Raw genomic sequence first — 16,406 nt, forward strand, 5'->3', positions numbered from 1 at the left:
CTTACACTGTGTCGAGTAAATGCTTCTTTGCCTCTGCCTTGTCATCAACAGTTATTACAAAGTTTGCAAGGATCTTTCAGCTTACTTCAATAAAGAAAAACTTTCAGTTAATTGTTTAATAGTTTTATAAGAATAATTGTCTGTGGAAAATGTAATAATTCATTTCTTGTTAGATTCTGTAAATACCAATGCCTACTTTCTGAGGAACCTTGTCAAAAAATCAGGTCTACTCTTTAAAAAGTCTTTCATTTTGTTTTTCATCAAAAACAGAAAGTGCTGGAAACACTCAATGAGTCAGGCAGCATCTGTGGACAGAGAAAGGAATCAGTATTTCAAACTCGGACCAGTTAATTGTCATATACATCAGAATATAATGAAAATCTTTGCTTGCAGGAACCTCACAGACTAAACCGTATACAGGGCAATAATATAACATAACCTGTGCCGAGCGTAGATAGGGGCAAAGACTGTAGTACAGACTGAGGTAGTGCAAAAGAAATGCTAAAGTAGCAATAAGGAATTAATGAGAGAGGTGGAATTAAAATTGATTACCTTTGATTGTAAAGTTCTTTGGTATGGTCTGAGGTCGGCAAAGGCCATACATAACATCAGTGTCTTTCTCGACATAACCCTGACTCCAATCTCCAATTTACCGTAACATAACATTCCCTGCCCTCTCTGCGCTGATTGGTTACTCGACGATTTACGTTAGGCATACCAGTCTTTCTAATGGCTTCTGGAACTGTCAGTCAGTACGGCTCCGCCTTCCTCCCTAAATTATAAAGAGGGCAGCGGTTTTGAAGTTGAGAAGTGTTTGTAAATTTCACAGATTAGTCGTGTGTTGGTAGCAGGAGACTATTTAAAACTCTCACGTGGCGACATGGCATCTGAAGAGCTGGCCAAAAAACTCCAACGCCGGCTGATGCTGGAAGAATCGACAGAAAATTCAAACGGTGCCATCCTTGAAAATAACAATCACATAGAGGTGGGTGTAGAGGAGGACAAACCCGTCACCAGCAATGCAGACACCGAGCTATCCGCTAAACTGACCAGGAGACTGGGTATCAATGAAGGGACGACAGAGCCCAAACAAGCTAAAGTGTTTAACCCTTACACCGAATTCAAAGAATTCACCAGGAAACAGATTAAAGACATGGAAAAAATGTTCAAACAGTGAGTATAGGCGATCCTGCGAGTTGTATATTTCCAATTCCGCTGTCAGTTTAATATTCTTTCTTAATGTTCAGTATATTCAATCGGCGAGTCTTGCATCTAACTCCGGTTGTTAGCAAGTCCACGACTAAGTTTTTCTCAACGGTTATTTCTCATTGTTTGCCGTCGTCTTTGTATTTCAAATGGTGGCGGTCTTAGAGATGTTCTCGTTAGTTAAAGGAACTTCTGAGTTTTTTAAGACAAATGATGCAGTGAGTTGCCGCGGACTCGGAAGGGATCTGTCCCAGCGTGGCCGCGTTGTTGCAGTGAGCCAGGACTGGAAATCCTGGTCTCGCCCTCTGTGTGGTTCTTCAGATCAACGCGGCCCAACACGATCCCTTTCCGAATGGCACTGGCTGGATTCCACTCGGGAAGCATCTGTCCTTCAATTAAGTGACCAAGAACGTAAATGCTTTTCGCCCACTTTGCCAAGCCCCGACCACATTCCTAGTGTTTCAATGTACTTCTAATTATTCAGACTGGGTAGGACGTTGTTAGCAGTGCCGTTAAAGTCTCCTGCTGCGGTGTGGCTTTTCTAATGGTTAATAATGCAGATCTAGGTGGTGACTAAGGCAGTTTCTTTAAAGCAGGACGAGGAAGCGCTCTTCGTCCCTGAGACAAGTCCACCTCAATGTTCCCCGGAAAGTATCACTGCGTACTAGTCGGCTTTAGTTTAGGCCAATCCATGGTGAGTAATCAGTACTTGGCTGTTTATAAATCGGAGGACAGCATCCCGGTCTGCACAGGCAGCGTGTTACGCCGGGCGTTGATCAGCACAAGGTTGTGGAAGTGGAGCCTGACCTTATTCTCATTCCGTTTCACGAGTTCCCTTGTTGTCCTTTCAAAGATTCTGGGGCACGTAAAAACTAGCAGAACCCGAAGAAGTCTTTTACCAAGCGGGCGATACTTTTTTGACGGAAGTGGTAGTTTGCTGATTCTAGTTTGAAGTATTCATGGCATGTCTTTAAAAAAACATGAAATAATTGAAATTCCTCTTCTGGATGTCTTTATAATTTGTAGTAAACTCTGCACGCCGTGTAACAGCAAAACAACTGTAACCAAATAGTTCAGTATTCGACACAGGGCCACCTGGACTGTAAGGTTACAGTTTGTTCTGTAAATGTGCAGTTGAAGCCGATGTCATGAGTACTCGTGTCCATTCGCAAGCCGGCCGGTGAAATCTGCAGCCAATCCGGAAATTTCCCAAGAATTCCTTGGAGTTGCTGCATTAATTCAAGGACAAACGAAACGTTAAATAACTCGCCGCTGCTGTATTAACTATTGACTGGAATGAAAGTTAGGTCTGATTGCATTGTAATTTGATCTAGTCTTCCCTGTTAACTGGAATTGACTTGTATCCTGTTCCTATAATTCAAAATACACATTGACATATGACCCGTCTGTGTTGGCACCAACAATATTTAACACCCATTCCCCTAACGGGCATACACATGGTCCGTGGTTTTTTGACCCAGTTTTCACAGGTGTACCACAGCCTGAGATCTGCTCGAGTACTCCCTTGTGTCCACTTGCCTGCCTTGAAAGCATGTTGCTTTGCTTATCCTGCGCTGCCAGTTGTCTAATAATCAGAAGCAGTTCATGGACCTCCACTCAATGGCCACTTTATTTCGGTACCACCTGTACCTAATAAAGTGGCCACTGAGTGTCTGCCTGGGGCCGCCTTCTGCTGAAGCCCATCCACTTCAACGTGTTGTGTGTTCAGAGATAGCCTCCTGCACATCACTGTTGTAACAAGCATTGGCTATTTGAGTTACTATCCCCTTCCTGTCAGGTTGAATCTGTCTGGGATTCTCCTCCAACCTCTCTCATTAATAAGGTGTTTTCATCCACAGAACTGTCACTCAGTGGATTTTTGTTTTGTTTTTATTTTGCTCCATTCTCTGTAAACTCTAGAAATTGTTGGGCATGAAAATCCCAGGAGATCGGCAGTTTCTGAAATGCACAAAGCACCCCGTCTGGCACCAACAATCATCCCACAGTCAAAGTCACTTGGTCCCATTTCTTCCTCCATTCTAATGTTTGGACTGAACAGCTACTGAATCTTTTGACCATGTCTGCATGCTTTTATGCATTGAGTTGCTATCACATGATTGGCTGATTAGATACTTGCATTAATAACCAAGTGTACCTAATATAGTGGCCACGGAGTGTGTGTCACGTAATATCTGCTCCGATGTCTTATGGTCTTATAACATTGATGTTATCTATTTAGATCTCCACCTCTTTCCCATTTTAACCAACCTTGTCTATTGAATCCACGTCCTGCCTCTTTCACTCATACTCAAAAGTTGCTGGCTCAGAGAGCCGCAGACCATTGTAAATGATTGCTTTTCCTAGATAGAAGAGATGGGATGGTTCTATTTATAGACTGTTGTCATACTCAAATAGTATATCAACTCCAATCTCTTTCAAATGGACAGTCTTCCTCAGCCTCCTTCAATTTCATTAATGCTTGTTCCCATAAGACCGTAAGAGAGAGGAGCAGAATTAGGTCATTCAGCCAATTGAGTCTGCACTGCCATTCCATCATGGATAATACCAGATCTCACTCAACCCCATACAATAACCTCTTGTAACTTGTTTTTGAATCTCTTCAATGAAGTTCTCCCTTATCTAGTTCTGTCCTTTCTAATCCAGTTGTGTTGAGACCATCACCACTGGTGTTTTTTCCTGCATTATTGCAAGAATTTGTTCTTCTTGTTTAACATCTATTGGTATGATCATGTGTAGACACGTCTGTTGTACAGTTCACTAATACTGAATTTCCAACATCTCTCTGAATAAAAATTCCACACTTCACTTTGACAGACCTCACGTCTGACACACAATGGCAAGCCACACCAAATTTTCCTTCAGCTGAGCATTACACCGAGGTTTGACGATATGAATGGAAAACTGAATGAATAGTTTTGATAATTCCAATTTTGACTAAACGGTTAATGCAAGAGTAATAGGTTTGAGGTGTAAATATTGGAGATATGAAAAACATGATTGAATCTCGTGCAATTGAGTAAATTACCTTCACTCATAAGAAGTTAAATTACATAACTGTTGCGAGACATCTTGAGTAAAATTTCAACAACGTGTCTTTTTATGTCATCGGTGGCATGGTCATGTTGCGGTTAGCTTAACACTACTACAGCGCCAGTGGCCCAGTTTCATTTCTGCTGCTGCCTGCGAGGGGTTTGTACGTTCTCCCCAAAAATGCTTGGCTTTCTTCCTGGTGCTCTGTTTTTCTCCCACATTCCAAAGATGCACAGGTTAGTAGGTTAATTGGTCAGATGGGTATAGTTAGGCCAGAAGGGCCTGATGCCATTCTGCATCTCTAAATAACAAAAATAAAATAATAAAACCTATTTTGGGGTTAGTCAATACATTTTCTAAATTAATCTTCAAAACACTGTATTGATGTGCTCAGTGATGTCTGTATCAATATGGTGTTGAATGTTCGGTTTTCTAACATAACACTGTCTGTTATGGTGTTAGTAAAATCTTGGGCTAACATTTCTTGTTGTCTCAGTAAAGCAGTCAGCATAATCAAAGATCCCATGCACCCTGGACACTCCCTTTTCTCCTTCCATTAGACAGAAGATGAAAAGCAAAAGGCCATAAGACATAGGAGCAGAATTAGGCCATTCAGCCCATTGTCTGCTGTAGCATTCCATCAGGATCCCTCTCAACCCCATACACCTGCCTTCTTGCCATATCCTATGATGCCCTAACATACAGGAAACTAGCAACTTCTGCCTTAAATATACCCACGGACTTGGCCTCCACCACTGACTGTGGCAGCACATTCCACAGATTCAACACTCTGGCTTAAAAAAAAGCCCTCCCTACCTCTGTTCTAAAAGGTTGCCCCTCAATTCTGAGGCTGTGCCCTCTAGTTCCGGATGCTCCCACCATAGGAAACATCTTCTCCACATCCACCCTTTCTAGTCCTTTCAACATTTGCAGGTTTCAATGAGGTCCCCGTGCATTCTTCTAACTTCCGGTGAGTACAGACCCAAAGCTGCTAAACACTCCTCAGATTTTAACCCCTTCATTCCTGGAATCATCCTCGTGCATCTAATGACAACACATCCTTTCTGAGATATGGGGTCCAAAACAGTCCCCAACTGCAGCCTGACTGGTGTCTTCTAAAGTCTCAGCATTATCTCCTTGCTTTCATATTCTATTCCCCTTGAAATAATGCCAACATTGCATTTGCCTTCTTTACCATAGACTGTAAAATACCATAAACCTGTAAAATAACCTTCTAGGAGTCTTGCAACAGGACTCATAAGTTCCTCTGCATCTCTGATTTTTGAACCTTCTCCCCAATTAGATAATATTGTTCCTTTTACCAAAATGCGTTACCATACATTTCCCAAAAATGTATTCCATAATACCACATTTTTGCCCATTCTTCCATTTTGTCTAGGTGCTTCTGCAAAAGCATTGCTTCCTCAGCACTACTTACCCCTCAACCTATCCTTGTATCGTCCTACAGCTTATTAGGGAAGGTGAGCAAGAGATAGATAGGAGCTACAAGGAGTTAGTGACCTCACGGCTGCAGGAGCTAGATAAGTAGGTGACTGTCAGGGAAGGGATGGGAAAAGCTCAGATAGTAGAGAGCAACCCTATGGCTTTCCCCTCAGTAATCGTTATCTGGTTTTGGATGCTGTTGAGAGAGATGACCTGGCAGAGGATGACCACGGCATTCGGTTCTCTGGCACTGAGCCTGGTGCAGAAGGGAGAGAAGATGATGAGGAATGCAGTAGTCATAGGGGATTCCACAGTGAGAGGAACAGACAGGAGGCTCTGTCAGCCTGATAGAGATACCCACATGGTATGTTGCCTCCTAGGTGCCAGGGTACAAGATGTCTTGGATCAGGAGCAGAATATTCTGAAGGGAGAGGGTGAACAGCCAGAAGTCTTGGTACACGTTGGTACCAATGACATAGATAGAAAAAGGGAGGAGGCCCTGAAGAGAGAATTCAGGGAGTTGGGTAGGAAGCTGAAAGGGTAGTAATCTCGGGATTGCTGCCTGTGCCAGGTGCTAACGAGCGCAAGAATAGCAAGATCAGGCATATTAATGCGTGGCTGAGAGACCTGTGTAGGGGGAAGGGCTTCCGGTTCCAGGATCATTGGAGCATCTTCTTGGAGAGGTATGACCTGTATAAAAAGGACGGGTTACACCTGAACCCAAAGGGGTCCAATATCCCAGCAAGCAGGTTTAATAGAGTTGTTAGGAAGTGTTTAAACTAATTTGACAGGGGGATGGGAACTGGAGTGAGAGGATTGAGGAAGGGGAAAACAGAAATAAATCAAAGATAGCATGCAACAGAGATGATAGAAAGGAGAGGCAAGAGATGAAGCATAACCACAGCCAGTGGGATGATATACAGGACAATAGAGGCATGGTGCAGTTAAAACAGAAAGCAACAAATACTGGACCGAAAGTGTTGTATTCGAATTCATGCAGCATAAGAAATAAAATGGACAATCTTGAAATTCAGCAAGTATGACGTTGTAGCCATCTTTGAAACTTGGCTAAAGGATGGCTGCCATTGGGAGTTGAATGTCTGAGGACATAGGATTGGAAGGTGTAGAGTCTCTCTGGGTTGAGTTAAGAAATGGCAGAGGTAAAAGGACCCTAATGGCAGTTGTATGCAGGGCTCCAAACAGCAGCCAGGATGTGGATTACAAGTTACAGCAGCAGATAGAAAAGGCATGTCAGAAGGGCAATGTCATGATAATTGTTGGGGATATTAACATGAAAGTGGATTGGGAAAACCAAGTCAGTATTGGACTTTGAGAAAGATTTGCTTTTTCTGAGGGATTGGTTTTTAGAACAGCTTGTTGTTGAGGCCACTAGGGCATCAGCTGTGCTGGACTGGCTGTTGTTCAATGATCCAGAGGTGATAAGAGAGCTTAAGGTTAAGGAACTCTTAGGGAACAGTGACCACAATATGATCCAGTTTACATTGAAACTTGAGAAGGAGAAACTAAATTCCAATTCATCAGTATTTCAGTGGAATAAAGGAAATTACAATGGCATGAGAGGGGAACTGGCCAAGATTGACGAGAAGGGGACACTAACAGGAAGGACAGCAGAGCAGCAATGGCTGGAGTTTCTGTGAAAAATGAGGAAAGTGCAAGACAGATATACTCCAAATAAGAATATACTTTTGAATGGAAAAAGGACATTACTGTGGCTGACAAGTGAAGTGAGAGCCAAAGTAAAAGAGAGGGCATACAAGGAAGCCAAAGCTAGTGGGAAGATAGAGGATCGGGAAGCGTTTAAGAACTTGCAGAAGGAAACTAAGAAGGCCATTAGGAAGGAAAAGATGAATTATGAAAGGAAGCTGGCGACTAATATCAAAGAAGATACTAAAAGCCTTTTTAAGTATATAAAGAGGAGGAGAGAGTTGTGGGTAGATATAAGACCAATAGAAAATGCCACTGGAGGTATTGTAATGAGAGACGTAGAGATGGCAGAGGAACTAAATGTATATTTTGCATCAATCATCACAGTGGAAGACATTTGCGGTATACTGGACATTCAAGAGTGTCAGGGAAGTGAAGTATGTGCGGTGAAAATTACGGCTGAGAAGGTGCTCAGGAAGCTTAGTGGTCTGATGGGGGGATAAGCTTCCTGGACCTGATGGAATGGACCCTTGGGTTCCGGAGGAAGTAGCTGGAGAGATTGTGGAGGCATTAATAATGATCTTTCAAGAATCAGTAGATTCTGGCATTGTACTGGATGACTGGAAAGTTGCAAATGTGACTCCGCTATTTAAGAAGGGTGGGAGGCAGCAGAAAGGAAACTATAAAACTATTTATAAAAAAAAAGCTGTTAGCCTGACATCAGTGGTTGGGAAGCTGTTGGAATCGATTGTAGGGGTTAGATTACGGAATACCTGGAGGCACATGACAAGATAGGCCAAAGCCAACATGGTTTCCTGAAAGGAAAGTCCCTACACGACTAGCCTACTGCAATTTTTTGAGGAAATTATAAGCAGGATAGACAAAGGAGATGCAGTAGATGTGGTGTACTTGGATTTTCAGATGGACCCTGGGCAGTAGATCTTTTAGAGATTGGGTTTTTAAAGCTTTTTGCCGCCCCTGTACAGGAACACTTCTGTTGCATCTGCGCAGTACAGCATGTACTACTAGATTCAGGGACAGCTCTATCTTGCTGTTAGAAGACTTGAATGTTTCTCCCATATAATGAGATGGACCCTAGACTTCACAATTTACCTCATTATGACCTTGCATCTTACTGTCTACCTGCTCTACAGTTTGTACAGTAAGACTTTATTCTGCAGTCTTTTACTTTGTACTACTTAAATGTTCAGTTATAATGAATTGATCAGTATAACTGGTATGCAAGACAAGTTTTTCACTGTATCTCAGTATATGGCAATTATAAACCGACTTGCCAAAAACTGGAAAGACTAATTGACAAAGACTTTGTCTCATTGGAATTGTTTAGTTTTTTAAAAAAACAATTTAGTTAATTGATGCTGAAATGTTCTTTTGGAGAGAGTTGCAGCTCCCTACTTGAATGTATCACACACACTGTGCCCTATGTATCTAATTCCAAGCACTCCTTGTTTCTTGTCTGGAAAGAATGTTCAAGGTTTGAAACTGAATTGTTTCTAAGTATGTGAGTAGCTTTTGTCCCCACTTCACAATGCCCTTCATCCTGAAATCCATAGGATGTGCTAAGTAGTTCCATACACTTCAGTTTTGAAGTAAGTCACTCTTACTTTCTTCTATTCACTGTGATCCTCTGCAGAACTTCCAACTTTCTTTTAACAAGGGTAACATGATCAAATAACTTTAAAAAAAAAAGTTATCTTACTTGGCTGCAGGTGAACTTTTAATGTGAATGATTACTAAAGATGTGGATTCTCTATAGAAGACCAGAACCTTGTACAAAACGACCCTCTCAAGCAACATTACTGGAAATGGTAGTTTTTGAAGCCTGTCTTGAATTATTTGCAGGATATCATCGTTCTGGATGCCGTTAATTTGATATGCGTTTAGGTGATTAGGTTGAATGACAATTTGCCATTCCCTCTGATGTGACTGATAGCGTAATTTTGAAAATTAGCAAATGTTTTCCTAACATGTGGCACAGAAATAACAGACCTAATGTTTAGATTAAGTGGCTGAAGGTCATCATGTATGGCCTTGTGCAAGGCTTTGTCCCTTCTTCTTAGCCTGCACTCAGCAGCTCTTTATCACTGTGCATTTACAATGCTACATGGAAAGAACACTGGCCGTTACACCCAAAGCTAGCATGTCACATCATTGAGATACTGTAATGCCAGAATATGGGCATTTCACTAGAAATGGCCTAGAAACAGTATTATACTTTGTAAACTTGCCTTGTTCATGGGTTGGTTGCAGGAAGAGTACTATTTCATCTTTAATGACCTATGAAGTCCCCTGAGGTATGGGACTTGGTTTTTGTAGTTTTTACAAATCACTTGAGTATGTGATTTATTTTCCTCTCTAATTAATTAATGAATATTACTGCAATCACCTTTTTTAGAGTTTATGTCAATGTGTCATAAATATTCTGTTTAAGTTACCAGTTTCTCTTTTCTTTTTAATGTCCTATACATAGACTTTTGATTCCCATGAGAAGTAATACAAGTTGGCAACAAGATTAAACTTGAAGTGCATTCACACCACCATTTTAGTAATGGTGCAAAGTGGTTTTGACAACTTAACCATGCTAAACTTGTGGAGCGTAAATTGGGTATCAGTGTTTGAAATGGCTTTTGTATAGCAGGATTATATCCACAAGGAATTTGGCTTCAATGTCTCATTGGATTTTAATTTTTGATTTGGGTTGTATTGGATGTTTTTAGTACAGCAGGAAAGTGAAGAAGGTTCGCATCCAAAATGAACCTGTTGTACCAAGTTGTAACAGTTTGTTGTACTAAGACCTTGGAGCTCTTAAAGCAAAGAAAAAATGGATGCTGCATTTCCCAACCCTCCAAGTCCATCTGCAGACTCTCTGCTTCCTCAGCACTACCTTTCCTCCACTTATCTCTGTATCATCTGCAAACTTGACCACAAAGCCATCAAATCTATTATCCAACATACACAAAATGCTGGTGGAACACAGCAGGCCAGGCAGCATCTATAAGGAGAAGGACTGTCGATGTTTCAGGCTGAGACCCTTCGTCAGGAGCGTTCGTTAGTCCTGACGAAGGGTCTCGGCCCGAAACGTCAACAGTCCTTCTCCTTATAGATGCTGCCTGGCCTGCTGTGTTCCACCAGCATTTTGTGTGTGTTGTTTGAATTTCCAGCATCTGCAGATTTCCTCGTGTTAAATCTATTATCCAGATCATTAACCTATAACATGAAAAGTAGCAGAACCAACATGGACCACTGAGAACACAACTTGTCACTGGCAACCAGCAAGAAAATCCTCGGTTTGTACCTCCTCTTTGCCTTCCCTCGTCAGCCAAACATCTGTCTATGCTAATATCTCTCCTTGGGCTCTTGTTTAGCAGTCTCATGTGCAACACCTTGTCAAAGACTTTCAGAAAATCCAAATAAAAAACATCTCTTTTGCCTTCATGTCTCTCCACTTTTTACTTCCTCAAAAAATTCCAACAGACTTGTTAGGCAAGGTCACCCCTGATTGAAACCTTGATGACTTTGGCCTATTCTATCATATGCTTCCAAGTAGTCTTTTACAATGGAGACTAAAATCTTACCAATGCCTTAAGCCAGGCAAACCAACCTATAACTACTTGTCTTTAAGCTCTTTCCTTCTTAAAGAGTGGACTGATACTTGTAATTTTTCAGTCTTCTGGAACCATTCCTGATTCTCATCATTCTTGATCGCTACTAACAGCAGCACACTTTCTTCACCAACTTTCTTCAGAACCCTTGGGTGTAGTCCTCTGATCTAGGTGACTTAACCACCTTGGACCTTCTAGCTTCCCAAGCACCATTTCCTTAGTAATAGCGACTTTTACTTACTAATTATCTTGAATTTCTGGCACACTGTTGGTGTCTGCCACGATGTAGACTGATGCAAAATATTCAGTTCATTTGGTATCTCCTTTTTTCTCATTATATAACCATATAACAATCACAGCACGGAAACAGGCCATCTCAGCCCTCCTAGTCCGTGCCGAACTCTTAATCTCACCTAGTCCCACCTACCCGCACTCAGCCCATAACCCTCCACTCCTTTCCTGTCCATATACCTATCCAATTTTACCTTAAATGACACAACTGAACTGGCCTCTACTACTTCTACAGGAAGCTCATTCCACACAGCTATCATTCTCTGAGTAAAGAAATACCCCCTCGTGTTTCCCTTAAACTTCTGCCCCCTAACTCTCAAATCATGTCCTCTCGTTTGAATCTCCCCTACTCTCAATGGAAACAGCCTATTCACGTCAACTCTATCTATCCCTCTCAAAATTTTAAATACCTCGATCAAATCCCCCCTCAACCTTCTACGCTCCAATGAATAGAGACCTAACTTGTTCAACCTTTCTCTGTAACTTAAGTGCTGAAACCCAGGTAACATCCTAGTAAATTGTCTCTGCACTCTCTCTAATTTATTGATATCTTTCCTATAACTCGGTGACCAGAACTGTACACAATATTCCAAATTTGGCCTTACCAATGCCTTGTACAATTTTAACATTACATCCCACTCTTCAGTGTCCAGCAGTTTGTTGTCCAGTCTTGCTTCTCTTTTACTCTTTATTCAGTATATCTGAGAAAACTTGATATCCTCATATTTCATCTTTTCTCCCCTTATTGCTTTAATTTCCTTCTGCTGTTTTAAAAAGCTTCCCAGTCCTCTACCTTCCCACTAGCTTTTGCTCTCTCTTTTGCTTTTATGCTATTTTTGACTTTTCTTCTCAGACTGATTCTCCCTTTAGAATGGGTGAATAAATGAGGTGTATGAGGTAAGCAACTGTGACCTGACCTGACTACCCTACTGAGTCCAGGCAAACAGATGTCAAAAGATTCCACAGCAAGAATACACAGAATTCCAACTACCACCTAACTACTGTTGTAAGATGTGCTTAGGAGGCTCATTGGCTTGCTATCAGACAATTCAGGGTTTGGTATGCCACAAACAGTCATCCCACCCTGCAAAAAGTCATTTCAGGGAGGCAGCACCCCCGCCACCCCATATTCTACCTCCCCCCCACCCCCCCACCGGTCGACCACCAAAGGTTTTGTTTAGTGATTTTGTCTATTTGTAAACCAAGTTGGGTATATACAGAAAATGTGACATTAAAATGTGTACTTATATTATCACTGAGTGTTTTTGTTTTTAATTTTATTACAACTTTAAGCAAGTCTACAGGGAGTCTGGCCTCATCACATAGGACATCAATAGAGTAGCTCCTTAGCAGCTAGCCAGCTAGTTTAAATAACGTTAGCTATGCTAATGGACAAATGACACCTGTTAAACTCACCTCAGCATGTCTTTTACATTTTAACCCACCATGGGCAATAGAAAAGTCACTGTTGCAAACAGTGCAGCGAGCAACACTGTCATTATTTTTGTGGTCGACTGTAAAACCCACCCACAGAGAAAACTGATAGGTCTACTTAGCACGAAGAGAGACCAATCAGGATGCTCCCTCTCACTCTCGCTCTTCCTCTCCCTCTCCTTCTCAAAAAAATCGATTTCCGGGATATTGTATATAATTTACGGGCATCAGGGAGCTGCTATCAATACGTATGTGGGAGACTCCCAGAACTTCTGGGAGAGGTGGGATGTCTGCATGAATCAGATTTGACTTCCTTTAGCCAAGTTCTACAGAAGTACCTTGGAGAGCTTTCTGACTGGTAGCATCTCCACCTGGCACGGAGGCTCCAATGCACAAGATCGAAAGAGGCCGCAGAGGATTGTATTCTCAGTCATCTCCATCATGGACACAAGCCTCCCCACCATCAAAGACATCTTCAAAAGGTGGTGCCTCAAGAAATTACCCTCCCCATCCGGGACATGCCCACTTCTTATTAGTACCATCAGCGAGGAGGTACAGGACTCTGAAAATACACACTCAATGTTTCAGAGCCAAATTCTTCCCCTCCACCATCAGATTGCTGAATTGTCCATGAATCGTTGAACAGTACCTCACTGTTCCTCTTTGATAACTTCTTGTAACCAGTAGTAATTTTTTACATCTTGCACTGTACTGCTACAAAACAACAAATTTCATGACATATGTCAATGCTAATAAACCTGTTTCTGATTCTATTTTAGCCAATAGACAACAATCCTGCATTTTCTGAATTACCATCAGAAATTCCAGCCATTGCTGCTTTAGCATCTTTCCTGCTAGTGTCCCCTTCTAATCAAGTTTGACCAGCTCCTCTCTCATGACTAGTTACCTTCACTGGTATAATACAAATACATATGATTTTAGCTTCTACTGCTTAAACTGCAAGGTCAAATCTATCTATTAAGTTCCCTAATCCAACCTGCTTCATGTCACAACACAAAATCTAGAATTGCCCAATAACAAGCCTATGAGCCACCAAAGGACATTTTACTAGAGTAAAGTTAGGTGATGGTAGGAGTTGTATGTATTCTTGTTGGGAACCATTTTCACTTCTATTTGTCAGGACTCAGTAGTGTAGTTGGGTCAGGCCACACTTGTTCACCTCATGTATTTCATCACAGATTCTACTGCTTGTATTTAATTTCCAACTTGTTCACCAAGGTGAAACATAAAGACAGAATTCTTTCAATGCAAGACTTTGGTAAATCCAATTCAGTCGATTTCCTTGTACTTAAAGTGACATTAACAAGAACTTCTGACCTCTGGTGGAATTTTCCTTGATACAAAGAACATTTCAAAATCTAATACAGTAGCAGGTTATCTTTTTCCTAAGTCCACGATTGCTGTGTTAACTCATTTAGCCTCCATCAGTACACCAATATCTTGTAAGTTTCAAATGTAGCAATAAGTGAGCTTATTTCATCCACGTTATACAGGGTATCTAAAAGGATGTGGCCAATGACACAGATATAGAGCCAGCCTTCTTTCTTGGGCTAAATCATATCTGAACGCCTTCCTTGGACAGTCCCTCAGAATCGAGGATAACTTGCTTCCACCCTTGCTCCCTGTGTTCTGTGATGACCAGAGAGAACTTTTTCCCCAAATGGGGCAGGAAGCGACTGACTGGTAACTAGTGTACATTTTCACGGTGTACTTCTATGTGCTCCTGATACATAGACTTGAGGTTCTTGGCATCATTCTGAATGCATCTTCTCCACCTCGAGCCACCATTTGTCAGGAATTTCTGAGAGCTGGCGGGGATGTTTCAGGTTTTATGTCCTCCTGGGTGAACTCTTCCTGCAAACACGGAAATGGAGGTCTGTTACTGGGCATGTGCATGATGTGGCCAGGCCTGTGCAGCTGTCTGAGAGTCACTAACGCCTCAGCACTGGGGATGTTGGTTTGGAAGAGGGCACTGGATTTTTGCTCATTCATCCTTCCAAATTCTTTGGAGGATTTTGCACAAATGCTGCATTTGATAACTTTCTTGTGCTTCGATATGCCTGCTCACGTAGACCAAGTCTTGAAAGCACACAGGAAAGCAACGTAATGACTGGCTAGTAGATTGGATTTTGTGCAGGGCTGAGTTCTGAACCATCAACACTACTTTCCTCAGTCAAAGATGGACTCCATGGCACATTAAAGATGATGATGGTTAATTTCACCATTAATATCTGCCATGTTTCCTAGCATCGTTTTTATTTGTTGGAGGGCAGTGTGATACAATGGGTGCCGATTGAACAGTACCTTGGCCTTGAGGATGTTGAGAATAAGGACCAACCCTGCAGTGCTCAACCAGCAGCACAGTTAATATAATCTCCTAACCTAAGAGGACAGAAAATATGGCTGGAGCTACATTATTATTTTGACAGCACAAATTGAATTCCAAATCTCTTGTCTTCTGAGTAGGCTGAAATTGAGATTAATGAATTAAATTAAAGCAAGAGCGGCTGGGATCATATTTCAATTATTCTCCAGGATGACCTTATCAACCAGTCTTGATTCAAATTTTTAAATGTATACAGGAGATCTTTTAATTTTTTGTGAGTCTGTGCATATTAGTTATCATATGCCTCCCTTAATGTATTAAGTTCATGACTGAACTCCAGAAGATAAATTTTCGGAGGGCAAGACTGGCATGATGTCAAAGCATATATTTTGATATGAGAAATAATAAAGATACAATCTAAGTCAGTTGATAAAATATTGTGCTATTAATTAGCTGATTGAGACCATAGCAAATTATTTATACATTTGTTATAATTTTAGAGCCTTTTTTTAAACGAGTTCGCTTATGCAGTAGTGACCTTTGCACATATTTAGACTGAGAACCCAGAGCGGCTGTTGGCATGTTTGCTGGTCAGCTAGTTTCCTAAACAACTGACTTCCATCTTTAAACACCCACCTTGACTGAAGAATCTTTCTCTCCACAGAAACAAATTTCTTTTTTTTTTGCTGGCTTTAGTTGCACCCCTTCCTATAACTTAAATACGTTTTGCAATGGACTTCACAGAAGTTAATCTCTTGTGAAGTTTTCACCCAAAAGCTTGCATTATTGACACACTTAAAATTGAGATTCAAAGGCTGCTTTAGTCCTGAATTAAAAAAAAGTTTGTATAATATTATCAGCTGCCTAAAATAATTCCAATGTTCTATAACATGAAAATCTGTGGGATAGTAGTCAGTCTTGTACCTACCTGCATATTTTGGCTTGCCATAAGATATAGGAGTAGAATTAGGCAGTTTGCCCCATCAAGTCAGCTCCACCATTCCATCATCGCTGATTTATTACCCTTATCAACCCTGTTCTCCTGCCTTCTCCCCATAATTGTTGACACCCTTACTAATTAAAAGCCTGTCGACTTCTGAATACTGTTGAAGATTTAGGAATCCTTGAATTCAAAGAACAGATCTTCCTTTGTCTTGATGCTCTGAAGCAGCTGTATGCGATGATCTCTAGCAGTCTGTTCTGTAACGTAAGATGTGGGAGCAGGAATCGCTCATTTGACCTGCTGTGCCTGCAACACCATTCAAAACTCTCAGGGCTCATCATTTACCCACACCGTCACGCTTACCACTGATCCCGTGATTTCCTTTAATACCCAACAATGTATC

The 16,406-nt window shown here is 41.4% G+C and overlaps 1 protein-coding gene across 5 annotated transcripts in view; it reads left to right on the forward strand.

Annotated features, from left to right (window-relative positions):
- The first annotated feature begins 333 nt into the window (after window positions 1-333).
- The window catches only part of LOC132380037 (EF-hand domain-containing protein D1-like), a 119,141-nt gene continuing 103,068 nt past the window's right edge, over window positions 334-16,406 (forward strand). The window contains exon 1 of one of the 5 annotated variants that reach the window (XM_059948532.1): window positions 334-1,173. In XM_059948532.1, coding sequence (XP_059804515.1) covers window positions 881-1,173 — 293 coding nt within the window. In that variant the 5' untranslated portion in view covers window positions 334-880. The remainder of the gene's footprint in view (window positions 1,174-16,406) is intronic. The other 4 variants (XM_059948523.1, XM_059948539.1, XM_059948556.1 and 1 more) reach the window with 4 other exon arrangements.

This window comes from Hypanus sabinus, chromosome 2 (assembly GCF_030144855.1).
Source record: "Hypanus sabinus isolate sHypSab1 chromosome 2, sHypSab1.hap1, whole genome shotgun sequence".
NCBI lineage: Eukaryota > Metazoa > Chordata > Chondrichthyes > Myliobatiformes > Dasyatidae > Hypanus > Hypanus sabinus.